The 16,740-nt window shown below is 38.5% G+C and overlaps 2 protein-coding genes across 3 annotated transcripts; one reads left to right on the forward strand and one right to left on the reverse strand.

Annotated features, from left to right (window-relative positions):
• Positions 1-25: 25 nt before the first annotated feature.
• LOC145499082 (proteasome subunit alpha type-4-like) lies at positions 26-4,651 on the reverse strand. Its single transcript, XM_081478762.1, has 8 exons — positions 4,595-4,651; positions 4,258-4,300; positions 3,811-3,973; positions 2,879-2,956; positions 2,238-2,326; positions 1,929-2,059; positions 1,448-1,571; positions 26-1,015 (listed from the first exon to the last, which is right to left on the reverse strand). The coding sequence occupies exons 1-8, from the start codon at positions 4,595-4,597 to the stop codon at positions 879-881; spliced, it is 768 nt and encodes a 255-aa protein (XP_081334888.1). The 5' UTR covers positions 4,598-4,651; the 3' UTR covers positions 26-878.
• Positions 4,652-4,690: 39 nt separating this feature from the next.
• On the forward strand, positions 4,691-16,689 carry LOC145498690 (elongation factor-like GTPase 1). 2 transcript variants are annotated; one of them, XM_081478618.1, is made up of 15 exons: positions 4,691-4,884; positions 4,984-5,051; positions 5,736-5,820; positions 6,197-6,258; positions 7,256-7,327; positions 7,796-7,933; positions 8,389-8,615; positions 9,381-9,581; positions 10,083-10,342; positions 11,239-11,338; positions 11,773-12,111; positions 12,506-12,873; positions 13,411-14,031; positions 14,398-15,113; positions 16,024-16,689. In XM_081478618.1, exons 1-15 carry the CDS (start codon positions 4,794-4,796, stop codon positions 16,204-16,206), a joined length of 3,531 nt encoding a protein of 1,176 aa, XP_081334744.1. In that variant the 5' UTR covers positions 4,691-4,793; the 3' UTR covers positions 16,207-16,689. The 2 variants fall into 2 exon arrangements, with proteins under 2 accessions (XP_081334744.1, XP_081334736.1); XM_081478610.1 differs by having other exon boundaries at positions 4,692-4,884; positions 12,503-12,873.
• Positions 16,690-16,740: the final 51 nt, after the last annotated feature.

The following is a 16,740-nucleotide window of genomic DNA, read 5'->3' on the forward strand; positions in this document are numbered from 1 at the left end:
AAAAAACAAAACAAAATCCCTGCCACATGCATAAAACACAATTTTATTACTATTAAGTACATAAGCAGTAAGTAGAAATAAACATTATATGAAAGGGACCCCAAGCTAAACTCTGGGTACAGTGTACCTGTTAGTTAGCACCTCAGACTCTGCAACATACCAATGTATCTTGCTAAACAGAGGACAGCTTCATTTTGCATAAAAATCAGACCTTGTGAATCCTGGTTAAGCTGAATCCCAGGTTTATATTTCAGAGCTCAGTGTTCAACTGATAAGATATGTTACACATAGTTTCCAAAACAAATGTTTCTTTTAGCATCTATTTGATAAACATGTATAATGGCCTTTCCAACTTTCAGGTAATACATAACTACAAAATGTACATGAAGCATTGAGCAAGATGTAATCAGTTTGCACCATTCTCTCTACATTTTAAACCAAATTCTCTTGTTAGTGTTTTTGTCCTCATCATACAATCCTCTCTAATGCTTAATAGAAAGATTTCTTGACAGGAAGAAGTTTGGCATTATCAGTCTGGTATGAAAATTAAGGCCTGATTGAACTATTTAGGAAGAAACCCTTCTATCAAATTCTTTCAGGAGAAAGATAAAAGCTGCATGTGACAAGAGAACTGGGATGCTGAAATTTGGACTTGGAAGTGTTTAAGTGAGATTTATTCTTACAAAGTTCCTTGAACAAAGTTTATCCATGACTTGTCCAGACCTACAAAGTATTGTAAAATAATTTTTAATGTCTTGCATTCAACATCTGTCCCGGGTTTTGCCTGCATCTGAGGTTGCCACATTCAATACAAAGTTGCTAACAACAAATAAGGTTTATAAGGAAGTGCGAGGATTTTCATAAATTAAAACTACAGTTTATTTCTTGGCAGCAGCTTGCTTTGCTTCTTCTGCTTTCACTTGTTCGTGTTCTTTGATCAATGCGTCAACTTCTCCAGCTTCTAGAATCTTGATTGTTGTTGTGCCATTTTCTCTAGTTAAGGTTGACATCTCAACTACAAAAAAAAAAAGTCAAAATGGTGAAAAAAAAAACTGTAACATGGAATAAACTTTTCCAATCAAACAAGTTGAAATATAGCTTCTGCATACAATTAAGGGAAAACACTTGTTTTGAAATATTAATAATATTGTAGTGTTAATGCTCCTCATCTATATCAGACAAAAACAAAAAATACAATATTAGAAGCCTTTTGGGTACCCCAAGAAGGACTGGCCCAAACTGGTAAGTACCACTCTTTTCCTTGATTAAGGTGAATTACAAGGTTCATTGTTTCCTTTATTGACACTCTCATTATGATAAATAATGCAGTCACTTAAAAAAGAGTAACATGTTAGTGAAGATAGACCCTGTATGACAATAGACCAACCACCAATACCAAAACCAGGCAAAGAACTGTATTATTTTTCAATCAATTTACAAATCTAACCTTTATCAGGTGTTAATTTTGTGATATCCAAAGTCTTGTCTAGCACTTTAACTGCCAATTTAAGAGCATCTTTTAATGTCATCTCCTCTTCCTTGTACTCTTGTTTCAGCATAGAAACTGCAGCCTTATAAAACACGAAAGACAATCAAAAGTCATAATATATTGTTGGGTGGTAAGTCACTAAGACACACATACTGTACTGTATAAGACACTAGTGAACTAAAAAGACAAGATGATCTGGTATATACCTGTACATATATATAGTTTGACCTTCCATGAGTAAACATCTTTGGGACATTGGTAATTTCCCCTTGGGAGGTGTCCAGTGGTGGGATGTTAAAAATGTAGTGTTTGTATATGGCTGGGACCACAAAATTGTAAGTGTCTATTTGAAGTAAATTGCAAGTGTCTATAGGAGATGCACCTTAACCAGAGGTTGAACTGTACTTGATATTAAAACTCTAACAAAAGGATAACTTACCACACTGTTATTTCCTATGCATGTTGCCTTCCATCCACTGTAGTTACCACTGGGGTCACTCTGGTACAGCTGATAACCATAATGTTTGTCCCAACCCATGTATAGAATAGACACACCAAATGGCCTCAAACCTATAATCAATGATCATACTACTACATTAGAAATGAACCACAGATTTAATCAAATCAAAAATTATATTTTACCATCTGTTGCAACTGATGAAGGGGTTTTGCCAATATTTTATAAACAAGCTAGTTTGTAAAAGAAAATTTTTTGTGGTTGCTCCAGTACCAAGTGTTTGATACTTACCCCCAAACTGTGTATAGGCCTGTTTCACATCACACAATGAACTAACAACTTGCTCACAAGGAATGGGTTCTTGAAATTGTAATAGATATCTGTAAGAAAAGAAACAAGATCAGGTAACACTTCCAAGAAACAATGAACGTTTACTTGAGATCAAAATATAATTGTCCCTCATGTTTAAATGTATGTACTTGAGAAGCGACATAAATTCTCCATTGTGTAAAAAAAGTGGAAAGATATAACAACATTATTGACTCTTTTTTCTTGATTATGATGCTCATTGATGACACTGAAATGTCAAACCACTTTAAAATTTCTATTTCTTGTCCACATATGACACCTAAGAAAGTCTTTAATTAATTTTTGACAACTTTTTGACAACTTATGATGACTTCCATTTCAAATGTTTGATCAAAATGCGACAGCTTGCCACCAGTTTTAAACATTTGCAGGTTGAGACCTACAAAATTCCCAAGAGAGTGAATGGTAAATTTGACAGTTTAACATCTTCACCCTCAACAGTTCCCATGTTTTGATTGACTGGTTCAAATAGAAGCCAACAAAAGGTTTTCAAAAAGATATCAAAATTTAATCAAAAACTTTCTCAAGTAGCAACAGAATGGTGCATAGCACTGTAATTGTACCTCTGAGCTATAAGTCTAAGTTGATTGGTCAACACATTGGCGTCAGACGTTATACCAGCTACACTGCAAGCCAAGTCACTGAAAGAAATGGGAAAGACAAAAGTGAGCCAAACTGTCCAAAATTCTACATACTGTCAAGACTTGATAATTGAGACTTCTTGGGACTTACTGACATAGCCAGATTATTAGTCAATAAGGATGCATTATAGCTAGAAATAAACTAAGCTGGCCCATTAACAAGCCCAGCCAGCTTTTCTGGCCTTTGCATCTTAACAGTTCCTCCAAGTCTTTGTTCCTCAGTAAAATTTCCATTGGCAATTTAGCCCTCTTTCAGCCAGTAAAACTATCTGGCACCTGGCTCTTAGCTTCATCCCCATAGTATGTTATACACATACATCATCTTTATACAGTTTTTATCCCCATGCTATCATATACCCTAGCAGGTGAAGTCTACTATCTATTCTGTTCTTGATTAGTGAGTAGCCTAGCAATGTGTGGTTGTTAAACTGTAAGAAAACAAAATGGCAGCTGCTTCCTTGCATTTTCAAAGTGTCTATGAAGAGCATTGTTATTTAAGTTTTGAATGACTAGTACAGTAGATTTATACTAAAACAATTAGATTTATTTACTCTCGTTTTCTATGCATACCAATTGACTTGAGCTGTACCCTTGTCAACTAGCATGCCATCGAAATCTCAAGCTGATAATCTGATTAAGTTCTGGGAGGATGCACACAGTTGCACAAACAGTTTTAGCCCAAGGGCTTTGCTAGAGTAATCACATCACTAACCTACTCTCTGGTTTTTATTGGCTTTGATAGTTGGTGAGGGAAATGATATACACAACCTTGAGTTTAGCGGCCAAAATAGTAAACATTTATGAATTCACTGTCTCAGGCTCAAGAAGACTTAATTGAAATGTTTTTCACCTACTCGTGTAGTTTGTAAATTTTTTCTGAAGCAAACACTTCATCAAGGAGTTTATTTGTGTTTCTTCTCTCAGCTGCCAATATAATGCCATCATTAGCCAAAATTCCAAGGCAAATACCGGCATGACCTACTGCCTCCATGGCATATTCCACTTGATATAGTCGCCCTATTTACAAAGAGAACATACTTAATTAGATGATGTACTTAAGGCCGTGGAATCTGCCTGGTGCATTTGTTATACTAAGAGCTGTAATAAGTCGGGTATTGCTTGTTTGCCACCAATTCTTTAAATTTCCAACATGATATTTTCCCATTGCCCTCGATTGACCGACAGCACTTGAGTAGATCGATTACGATCATCTACCAACATAAGCTCACATGTACATGGAAATGTTCACTGTACAGCTGTATGCCTGTATTAAGATTCAAATGATTCTGCCAATTTCTTACCTTCTGGCGAAAATATCGTTGTTCTTGTATCGTACCGCCGAGACTGTAAATAGAACATATATAAATTTCATGTGGTGTTTGAAAGGCCACGCGGATACACAAATATAATAGACAGAATTAAGCTTATTTTTAAAAAAGCCACAGGCCGTGAGGGAAAAAAAACCTTTCACAAGACGTCGGATCTAACTATTTTTGCCAAGATTCCCGAAGTAAATCACGTCTAGATTAGCTAAATAAGAGCTATAGATAATTCTAGCAGCTACAATTTTGCATGATTTGCTATAAGTAAAGGAAAACGATTGAAAAAAGAACGTAAAAGAGACCAAAATTTACCCACCATTTTTGAGAGAATGACAGTGCACGTTGCGCGGTCGGAGAATTGGAAACGACTTGTTTACTCATGCTCAGTGTAGACAACCGCTCCTGGCTTGCGGACTCAAAATTGCACCACAACATGGTAAAGTGGAAAGTAGAATGGTCTGAATCGCGGTGAAAATAAGGTAATATTTTCTTTGGTTGGCGTAATAGACGACACCATGAGAACCACCACTCCTCAGCATCTTTCTGAGCTCCAGAAAAATTCAAAAAATATCAGGAATATTTGTATTTTGGCCCATGTTGACCACGGTAAGTTTGAGAAGTTGAAATATTCAAGTAAAATTTGAATGCTTTTGTTTTCTTTGGATTAGCCCATATTTCATCTCATTTATAAATCACGCTTTGTAGGTAAAACAACAATAGCGGATGCATTGGTAGCTAGTAATGGGATCATTTCACAACGTATGGCAGGCAAAGTAAGTCTTCTCTATGTAAGCGCTAGCTTGTACAGTAGGGCCACAGAACATGTCCACACGTGAAACAGTCATGTCTTAAACGGCAAGGAAATAGCAAGCTGTCTAAAGAAACGCCAAGAACACTTAAAAAATAGTCTAAATACAAAGTTTAATAGCTCACTAGGTTGAATGGGTTATCATACAAACCCTTTCCAATATCTATCCCCAACCTCCCCCCTCCCCCCTATCCTTGACCAGGGTTGATATAGGGATGCCCTATTCTGAACTTTGTCTTAAGTCCAGTAGGTGGGGAAGGGACCTGGCTGAAGGGCTGAATATTTAAGACTAAAACTTTTCTAGTATAATCTAGGGATGTGTTGAGTTGAAAAAGTGACCAAGAGTCCCTTGGGGGAGGGGGGCGGGGTGGTAAGTGTAAGATTGATATCTTAGGCTTGATATCTGCCACTTTCTCAGGTCTGGTTGCATTTCTCCTTCGGGAGAGGAACACAGACTTTTTTCCCAAGCAGCAATGGGTGATCAAGCCTATTGGCTTCTCTAATTTTATGATGTTTGATACAGTGTATGTTGGGAGTTAGTTATCTATCTTTCATCTTCATTGTTAGATGATTTTGTTGAAGTAAAATGAAAGAACAGTGAAAGGAAAGATTTTGATAAACTGCTATTAATAATGAATTATTTTATCAGTTAAGATACATGGATAGCCGTGAAGATGAACAACTTAGAGGAATAACAATGAAATCAAGTGCAATCTCTCTGCTTTTTACCAAAGGTTAGTTGGAAACAATAATAATAATATTGATTTTAATGATTAGATTTTTAATTATTGTCTATTGTAGAAGGCCACAAGTTTATTAGTTGTATAACTATTACGTGTTTTACCCTCTATAAATAAATAAATAAATAAATAAATAAATAAAGATTCATTGATTGATTACCTTCTGTACACTAGTCATGCAGTGTACATCTATGCAGAACATGGTTTTAATTTCACTGAATGTGTGAATGTGTTTTTTTTCCTGATCCAGGATTGTTCTTACTATTGTTTATGCCTTGTCCATTAGCTCTAGAGTGGACTTAGATAAAATGGACATTGTTCCAAATTTCAATTTATTTTAAAATGCCTTTTTTTATTACTTTTGTTATAGATGAAGAAGAGTATATAGTGAACCTTATTGATTCTCCAGGGCATGTGGATTTTTCCAGTGAGGCAAGCACAGGAATTCTTTTGTTGTCTTAATCATATACAGGGTGTACATACTAGTTATGCAACGCTTTTGAGTGGTATACCATGGAATCCCTGGAATATCTCACATGTCATTTTTGTTTTCTTGGTATACAAACAAGCTTTAAGTCACGTGTGTCTACCAAGAAAATACAAGTCACAAATGGGATATCACTGGATAATGCAATTTGAGAGTTTTCATTGGCGTAGCCATCATGGGTTATGAGCCATTATACCATGCTCTACAAGTGATTTTGGGGGGTGTTTTTATTTTTATTTTAGTCTAGTTTTCTATATTTTGGGGGGTGTTTTACATAAAACAGTAATTATTCCACTCGCCCTTGTTGGATATAAGATGTTTATAGCCAACTTGGTGCTGTGCACGCACCATGTTGGCTATCTACCATCTCATCCAACACGCACTCATGGAATAATTGTTAAGTATACTATGAGAAATATGGTGGCCAGCACAATCAATGTGACACTTGCGCTGTGCATGATGTAAAGGTTAGATGTAACACTGTTGAGAATACAACAGCTCTCCTGTATTCTGATTGGCGTTATTGTCTATGGCATGGTAGAAAGTTTCATATACTTAAGGCGTATTTCTTGTTAGTAGTATGTCATACATTTCCTGTAGCTTGCATAATAACTTATCCTCCAAGCCAGGCAGAGGGCACTAGTTATTAACACCAGTTTACTATCAGGATAACAATAGTTGTGGCTCAGTTTGCAACAGCTACTTGTAACATGTGCCAAGGCAAAATGTAAAACAGTGCAGACAAAAGAATTAAGTTCTGTGGATGTTGCGAAGTTTGACTAGGGGCCGTACAGGGATGTAGTTCCTCAGCATCTAATGTTTCATCAACGTTTTTGCTACTATTGGTCAGGAGCAAGACAGTAATAAAACGATAATCAATTTGAACTTTCTCTTCAATACTTGTATTTACAGTTATTGTAATAAAATTGTGAAATACTTTAGGTGTCAACAGCTGTGAGGCTCTGTGATGGTGCAATTGTTGTGGTGGATGCGGTAGAAGGGGTCTGTCCACAGGTTAGATATCATGTTTAGTTTAAATTCAAATAAGGGGCTGATTATAACTTTCTTGTGGTTCAAAAATCCCTTGTTCACTCTTACCAATGTATAGGATAAGTACTATTAATAAGTACTCCTAACATCAATTTCACAGTAGGCCTCATTTGAACTTTTGTCAGTATTGTTATTTGAAAGTGCTACTGAAGGCCTATTAGAGCACTTTTCAACTGAGTATCCTGAAACCAAACCAAATTAATCACTTTGGCTAATCAAAAATTACATGGGCAATCCAGTGAACCAATCAAAACTTGACACAAACACATGCAGTGGATGCAAAGTACAGAGGGATGTGTCTAAGCAAGTCACGATTGGAAAGTTATTTTTAAGCCACTCAGAATCAAAGTTAAAGATCTGGTTCTGATACGCTTCCACAAACTCTGGAATTGACCTTTAAATTCCTGGATATTGCTATTCTTCACTTTGCAGACTCACGTGGTGTTACGTCAAGCTTGGCTGGAGAACATTCATCCTTGTTTGGTATTGAACAAGATTGACAGGTTGATAACTGAACTGAAGTACTCTCCAGCTGAGGCACACTTTCATTTACAACAGATACTAGAAAAGGTAATTGTCCCACCCTGTTCAGTACTACTAGTAATCACCGTCTAATTTACACGTATTCTCCAACTAACAACACAAAGTTAGAAATGCAGATGACAACAGTAGAGGAACTGCTAAACCCCTCTTTGTCCTACAAGTACCTTGTCAATTATCACTAATCATACAATTCAGATAAAGTTTTTTTCTTCATCCATGGTGGGGTGGGGTGCTCTTCCACAGAACCATGCATTGTTTGTAGCCTGGTAGCTTGGCAAGGGTCTGAGGAATGGAAAGAGTGTGTTGAATCCTAGATTGCTGTTTATTTGGGTGTTGAAAGTAATCCTGAGTTGCTTTGGTTTAGCTTTACTGTACTCTGACGGGTATAAAAAATGCTGCCTACTGAACCAATCAGATACAAAACCAAAAGGTATGATTAGGTATAAAAACATTAATTTTATGATTTGTTGTTTTCCACTCAGGTTAATGCCATCACAGCTGCTCTCTTTACAACTGATGTCTTGGAAAAAAATTCCACTAAAGCCACACCTGAAAAGACCTCAAACGACAAACCAGTAACGGATGATATTGCTGTGTCTATTGATGAGTGGAGTTCAGGCCTTGAAGAAACAGATGATTCGTTGTTGTACTTTTCACCTGATTTGGGAAATGTTGTATTTACAAGTGCAATTGATGGATGGGGTTTTAGGTTAGTGAGTGAAATTTTCAGATTAAATTCAATTATGTTACACATCTTTGACCTCATTGTCATTTGAACCCTCAACCTCTGGAACTGAACTTCTAAAACCTACTACTGTAACTGATGTACCAGCATTAGGGCAAGTAAGGTCAAGTCATAGGCTGAATATACACTATACATGCTTCATTTTGTAGAGAATGACTTCCTTCCCCAAGGATCTCCTTAATTTTAGCTCATTGTACATTGACTACCATCTCCTTGAAATGTTCTCATTTTCAAACCAAGGCATAACATTTATCCTTGAAATACATTTGGAAACTATTTCTGTACAGTGGAACCCCATTAATATGGTTACCAATGGGCCATGAAGTAACTTCTTGACAGATATATCACAATTGTACCTCTAGGCAACACTACTTTAATAAGCATCTGGAGTGCAGAAAAAAAATGATCTTCAATCAGTACGTACAATAGTAATCATGGCAAAATGAACATGACTGGTTGGAGTGACCGTATATTTACTAATCAGGGTAAAATTCTATAGGATTATACAGGTTGGGATTTCAGAATGTGGCCATTGGCCATATTAACAGGGTGGCCACATTAACAGGGTTTTCTAATCAGAAAATGTATGGCCATTTTGCTGGGTAAGAAAAGATCAGAATGGCCATACTGACAAGGTGATCTGTTTAACAAGGTGGCCATAAGGTAGAGTTCCACTGTACTTTCATGTTAACAATTCTACAAATGTGTTTATTTACCTTATTTCACCAGCATCAATGACTTTGCTGAAATGTACGCCAGTAAACTTGGAATAAATAAAAACATCCTCACCAAGACTCTGTGGGGAGACTTCTACCTTCATTCCAAATCAAAAAGGATTTTCAAAGGTGCCCAGGCCAAGGCTAAGAAGCCGCTGTTTGTACAGTTTATACTGGAGAACATTTGGGCTGTGTACGAGGCAGTTCTTAAGAGGTACGTTTACAGTTTTCAGCACAGTTTGTGACTTGTACAAATAGGCCTTCTCTATGAGGAAGGTTCCCTCTTCGCTCATTATGTCAGAGATAGTATAGGGCTATAAAAGGGTCTTTTATAAGATTCTTCTCAGAGAGCATGGGAAAGGAAAGGGCAACGATTTTGCATAATAAGTCAAGTGGAATGATGTGATTTTACATTCACAAAGAGGAGTTAAGATAGTGTCAACAAATTTTTCTGGCATGGCTGTAGTCAATACGTAGCCACTCTAACCATATTTTTAATAACGTTACCATTATGAACACTGATTGTTTGGTCCCAAATTTAGAAGTTTCGTTACTGGAATCCTTGCTAATAATTATGACCACCTTGTTTAAAACCATCTTCTGGAGTCCCCATCTCTTTTTCTTTCCAAATTTAAAGTGTACTCACTTAACCTCTGAGTACCTTCAAATTGCTTGCCTACAACAAAGTTCCTACAAGACTATCTTTTTATTACAGGGACAAAATCAAAACAGAACAGATAGTGAAATCATTAAATCTGAAGATCTCAGCAAGAGACAGTCGGCACACAGACACTCGTGTGCATCTCAAGGCCTTGTTTGATCAATGGCTTCCACTCTCTGGTTCCTTACTGGCCATGGTGGTGGACAAACTTCCCAGTCCACGAGATATGATCAGTGAGAGAGTGGAGAAGCTGATGTGTAGTGGGGTAAGGACGTTTGACTCCCTACCCGAGGAGACACAAAGCTTGAAAAACGGTAAGTCTTATCAGTAGTCAAGCGTTTTATACATGTTACCTTATGTTTTAGAGAAACACTGAGTCCTCTTTCTGTCGTAATCCCTTGCCTCTGGTAATCTGCCTGACTCTCTTATGTTCTTAATTGTATATCAATTTACAATACGCAAATTTGCAATTAGCTAATCAGTAGCCATTTCTAGTGTTCTGATATCCTACGGCTTCAAGTCATTTCTCTTCAGAGTTTTGCCTAAATTTGGGTGTGGTACCTTACAGTTTGATTTGCTTAAGGTATTAGGACTAAGTACTATTTGCTACTTTCGTGATCTATTAAGCAATCACAGAATTTATTTGTGCCTCTGGAAGAAGAATTTTGCAAGATTTGAAGTGTTCTATATGGAGTCTTGCTCTATAGTTGACTATTAGATTATTCGCTCTCAATTTATGTAGTGTTATGGTTGACTCGGGCGCCCTCGTCAACTATCGCGCTATATTAATCGAGAGTGAATAATCGAATTGTTTTAGTATAAATTCAGTAGTAAGTTATCGCCTGGACTGGTAAATTCAATCTAAATCCTCCCAGACACTTCAAAAACGTAAAGAAGCGACCGCCATTTTATTATCAGCCGCGCACTGCTAGGCTACCCACTATCTACAACAGAGTGTAGCCAATAAGAGAACGGCATTCGTGATACGACGTTAATAGATTTATACTAATTTAGATAAGACTCTAAGAAGAATGTATACGAAACTTGTGTGTCATCTTTTAATGATACCCTCAGTGTTAAAAACAACCTGCCCAGGGATAGAAAAACATTTCCTGAAACGGTATACAGTAGCCAGCCTTATCACAAACTTGTATCCAGTCTCCTTTAATGTTTATGTTTTTTAATTTCCTTTACTTTCTTTTTCCTTCAGATTTTCTGGCCTGCACGTCTTCTGATGATGCACCAGTTATTGTTTTTGTTTCCAAAATGTTTGCAGTTGAAGACAGTGCCTTGCCGAAACATCGTAAGAGGTACACTTGTACATGTTCATTCTCTCATCCCGTGATAGTTCTAAAGTTGCAATCGTAAATTGTTACACACAAATCAGAGGATTTTACGGACTCACGTGTTGTAGTTTTACAATTGTGTAATTCAACGAATACGTAAGACCGCAACCTTTAGTTCAGCTGCCCGTTTGTGTCTGGTTGAGTTCCAGTTAAGTACTAGGCACTTTTAGAGGTTTACGCTAACCGATATGAATCCTTTTAGAGGTGATTTTGTACACCAGGCAACCAGCCAAGGAAAAGATATTCATGTTTCCACTCCGGCATTTCTCGTATTTTCCAGTCCTATTTTCTATTTGGTAAGGAAGTCAGTTTGTAAGGTTAGGTTTTTTGTGTAACTGTTCCTAATACCTTCAGAAAATTTGATCCATTCTTCATTTTTCTCTTGGTCCATGTTTAAGGCCTTTGACTCAAGACGAAATTGCGGCTCGACGCGAACAAGCTCGACAAAGACACGCCGAGATGATGGCAAATAACACTGGCTTGGAAAATGGAACTCCTCTTATCCTCGAGCCAGCCAACAAAGATAACAAGGAAAACGAAAACAATGAAATGAAGATAAAACCAAGAGAAGAGAAGGAGCTCCCTAAAAGTCACGTGCTAGCGTTCGCGCGGGTGTACAGTGGGACTATCAAGAAGGGACAACAACTGTACGTGTTAGGCCCAAAACATGATCCACGAGAGAGCCTTAGTGAAGATTTGGTACCTTTAGAGGACCTCGATCAAACTATACCAGACAGGTAGTGCGTAATTTCCTATCACAAACTGTCCGCTGTGTTTAACTTTAAGGATAAGGCTTTTCTTCATGAAAACGATAAACGCAGACCTTTTATGGTAACCGGATGTTAGCCCCTAGGACAGAGGGTGTAGGTGTTTGCAATAAGCATTGGTAGTAAAGTAAAAAGATGGTACACCTTTTCATTATTTTGTTATTGAGAATTGTACTGGTACAAAGTCCAAAGGAAACTGAAAATCCTTGATAGTACACAAAAAGATTTCTGTTCATTAGTATGGAGTATATGGGACAATCAATGGGAAATAAACACTGTTCGGGTCATATTCTCTAATTTGTGAATTTTATTGACAGTGCTATTGATGTTTGTCTATTTTTTTTTTTTTTCCACTTACAAGCAGTGACAAAGAAGAGACTAGCGAGGGATTGTCAGTAGCAAAATCAGTGGACCGTGGTACAAACCAACACGTGGCGTGCTTCACCGTACAAGACCTCTACTTACTAATGGGTCGAGAGCTCGACGCCCTCGATTCTGTGCCGGCCGGGAACGTCCTGGGGATAGGCGGTCTCGAAAGTCACGTGCTGAAGTCGGCTACAATCTCCAGCACTGTTTCTTGCCCGCCATTTACTGCTCTTCCAATCGAGGCTCGCCCCATTGTACGTGTAGCAGTAGAACCAGTCCACCCCGCCGACATGCCGGCGCTTGCTAGGGGAATGAGGCTACTTAATCAGGCTGATCCTTGTGTTGAAACTTTAGTCCAAGAAACTGGTAAGCTGTCATACGTCAGGCGCATTTCACTTTCCACACTAGCAGCTATAATTTCAGACAAAAGTTGTTGGTACACTTCTGATTGGATCACGTATATCTCCCTCAACAGAATTGGAATAATAAAACGGGAGAGAAAATTGTAAAACGAGGGGCAAGGGGGACAGCGTTTCACTGGAGTAACGTAGCAAAATCGTTTAGCAATGTAGCAACATTTTACAATATACTTTCTGTCAAATTTTAGACCTACGCGTGTAAATCGATCTCGTATGAAATTGGTCAGTCCTGTTATAAATTCAACCTGCTATGAAATCATGAACAGTTGAAAAAGGTGGCGTTTCTTTGAAAACGGTTAACATTAATTAGTGACTCCAAGAAACGAAGCTCGCTTATTCTCAACTGAAAAATTTCCTTTTAGAATTTTCGTTAATTGCTTATCAGTTTGCTTTTCAGGGTTTTGGGTAATATTTTAGAATTAAGTGTGCGTGAAATTTCTGTCATGTTTTTTCTCATATACCTTGATAATTTTCTTCACTTCAGGTGAACACGTGATCGTAGGGGCAGGCGAGGTTCATCTACAGCGGTGCATTGACGACCTAAAACAACGCTTCGCCTGCATCAAACTCAACGTGTCAGCGCCTATAGTTCCATTCAGAGAGACCATCGTCATACCTCCTACCGTAGACAGAGTCAACGAAGCTATTGTCAGCGAAACAGTCGCGGCGCAGCCAAAACAGAACGAGGATGAAGAAGGAAGCGAAGGTGTTAGGAACGTCCTTGACAAAGAGAAAGGCCTCATTGAAATCAGGACAGCAAACAAATTGTGTAGTGTTCACATCAGGGCTATGCCACTCCCAGAGGATGTAACTCAGTTACTGGATAAGAAAACCGATTTGATCAAAATACTGGTGACAGTTTCATCTGCTACAAGCATCTCAGAGCGGAGACAGTTAGCAGAACAAGTTAAGCTCTCGACAAGAGAAGCATTGAAATGTTTCTATCAAGAGCTCTGCAATGCTTTTAAAGAGGCAGGCAGTATGTGGGATGGCGCTGCTGATCATATCTGGGCATTTGGACCTCGTAGGGTTGGCAGTAATGTGTTGTTAAACAGGATTCCTGGATATAAACGACCTTCAATGTGGCACACTCTGGGATTATCAGGTATGTTCGTTATTTTCGTGAAATGTTTTGTGATTGCACCCTGTTTGAGGGAACCATTGTAATTTGGTAGCTCTGTGCTTGGAACTCGGACGCTCCCCACGGCTGTATCAAATCATTTTACCCAAAAGTCTACACGCAAATATTCCTTGCAGTCTCCAAACATAGCTCTAGCACTTGTTTGGAAATCTAAATTCTTCGTTGTAACTTCACATTTTGTAATGACAGTTCACCAAATCGTAGGCAGGCCTTTCGTACAGGTTTGTGTCGCAATTAAGTTTCCGCACATTTTGTACGAGACATTGTCCCGTGCCGAGAAAGTAGTGTAAGAATGGCCTTAGTAACTTTTAGTTATTTCGATTGCTTCAGGAAATACTTTTGTGCCATCCGATAGCAGTTATTGGGATTATGATAACAGTATTATAAGCGGCTTTCAGCTGGCCACATTAGCCGGACCTCTTTGTGAGGAACCTTTGATGGGCGTGTGCTTTGTCATCGAGAATTGGATTTCAACGGAGCAGGACTTGCTCTCGAATGCAACAACAGGTATAACAGGTATGACTGGATTAACAGATCCATCACAAGCAAGTCTGTCATACGAGGACGACAAAACTGTTGAACAGAATGTGACTGAGAATGACAACAATGAGGACAAAACTAACGAGGAGAACGATGAAAATGTTAAAAACTCATCGACAGATGGTATCTTAACTCAGACTGAAACAGAAGATGGTAATGTGAAAAATCCTCCTTCACAAAGACTCGATAGATTCGGACCGTTCTCAGGACAGCTCATGTCCGCTGTCAAGGAAGGCTGCAGGCGCGCTTTTCTTCTTCAGCCAGTTCGTCTCATGGCCGCTATGTACACTTGCGACATTCAAGCTACTGCCGAGGTCCTGGGTCGAATGTACGCGGTTGTATCGAAACGAGAGGGACGGGTGCTGAGAGAGGAAATGAAGGAAGGTTCAGACGTGTTTGACGTCACAGCTGTACTTCCGGTAGCAGAAAGTTTTGGATTTGCGGAAGAAATACGAAAACGAACCAGTGGACTAGCCAATCCACAGCTTGTGTTCAGTCACTGGGAGGTGAGATTTTAAGGGTGCTTCTTGATCTTTTTAGTATAACATTTTATACCATGCCATAGAAAAATACAGCCAATCGGAATACAGGAAAGCCGTCGTATATTCGATGGTATTGCATTTAACCTTCCCATCATGCGCCGCGCGTATGTGACATTGATTGTGTCGACCACTGTATTTTCTGTGGCATGATGTAATATAGTTATACAACGCCCTCTCGTGGTATACCATGTAATATCCCGCTTGTCACTTGCATTTTCTTGGTATACTCACGAGCCTACAAAACACAAAAGAAAATACAAGTGACTCGTGGAATATTCCATGGTATACCACGAGAGAGCATTGCATAAGCAGTATGTAGGCGTAAAGGGGTTAATCGTGCTATATGAAGTGCGAAAAATGAAGGTGTCTCGTCAGAAGAAAACAATTGCCCCTCAATCAGTGGTAAAAAGTACATTCGCTAATAAATGTTCATTGGACGCTTTTCCGTCAGTCACCTGTGTAATGGATGAAATTGATTTAATTGTAACAGCAATGAATCAATTCCAAAGAGTTTATACTGATGAGGAAGCCTTACATAGTTCCGTGTTTCTGATTGATTATTGCAAGGGTTTCAATGCGTTTTTCTCTCGCAAGTAACAGCCAACTCCAGTAACACTACTCCGATCGATCTCTGTAAAGCTGAGTCATCATATGTTTTTCCTCTCCATTGGCGAAGATAGACGTTTCTACTCGGAGTCGGTCGGCTTTTTCCGGTGCAGCTCGCGACCATTCGGAAAACTGCCGACCGATCCTAATTACGTTTGTTAGCCCGTGGAATTGTTTTCTGTAAATCGAAATTGTACCTTGGCACAAAGAAGGTGATATGATTATTCTAACTTGTCTTTTTGGTCGTTTCTTCCCTTTTTTGTCGTAGGTTGTGGATATTGATCCATTCTGGGTTCCCACAACAGAAGAGGAATACACTCATTTTGGCGAGAAAGCGGACTCGGAAAACCAAGCGCGAAAATACATGAACAGCGTGAGGCGACGTAAAGGGCTATACGTGGAGGAAAAGACTGTTGAACACGCAGAGAAGCAACGGACTTTAAAGAAATAGTTGAAGCTAGAGGAGACAAACCAGAGCTTTGATTTAAGGAACTACTCTGCTCTTTTGAAGAAGTCTTTCTCCTAAGTCTGTCCGGATTATGTTTTGTTCGTTAACTGGGTTAGTGTGAGTGATTTTGGCTGCTTTCTGCTGAATGTTTTTAAAGTAGACTGCAGTCCAACAAAGGGAATTGTTTTTAAGATTCTTGGAACGGAGAGGCCGTTACTGTATTTCTTTTGAACACAAGAGATGTTATTATGTAGCCATAAGCTGAAATACCAAATACCTTTATCAACCAATTATTAAACGTAAAACCACGATTTTGATATTGTGCTCTCTGCTATACGCATTTTGTATCCGGGTTGGGTCTTTCTCGACTTTATCACTCCTCCGGCCACTATTTGGTTTCTTTGGAGCAAACTTCTGCTCTTTAACTCACGACTTGTGGTTTAATCGTCAACTTACATTTAAAAATCACTTAAGGGAGGTTCGGAGACAGAAACGTTAACAGCGAACAACTTTATTCAGAAGCTGTTCTAATTATTT

Source organism: Orbicella franksi, chromosome 1 (genome assembly GCF_964199315.1).
Source record: "Orbicella franksi chromosome 1, jaOrbFran1.1, whole genome shotgun sequence".
Classification (NCBI taxonomy): Eukaryota; Metazoa; Cnidaria; class Anthozoa; order Scleractinia; family Merulinidae; genus Orbicella; species Orbicella franksi.

Bases quoted from the DNA above. Each gene is read 5' to 3' on its own strand.
- LOC145499082 (XM_081478762.1), bottom strand. The intron at 2,060-2,237 runs GTAAGTATCAAA...CATTGATTATAG, and splicing joins GGCCTATACACAGTTTGGGG to GTTTGAGGCCATTTGGTGTG. The intron at 1,572-1,928 runs GTAAGTTATCCT...GTGTTTTATAAG, and splicing joins GCATAGGAAATAACAGTGTG to GCTGCAGTTTCTATGCTGAA.
- LOC145498690 (XM_081478610.1), top strand. From the start codon at position 4,794: ATGAGAACCACCACTCCTCAGCATCTTTCTGAGCTCCAGAAAAATTCA. The intron at 5,821-6,196 runs GTTAGTTGGAAA...CTTTTGTTATAG, and splicing joins CTCTCTGCTTTTTACCAAAG to ATGAAGAAGAGTATATAGTG. The intron at 9,582-10,082 runs GTACGTTTACAG...TTTTTATTACAG, and splicing joins TACGAGGCAGTTCTTAAGAG to GGACAAAATCAAAACAGAAC.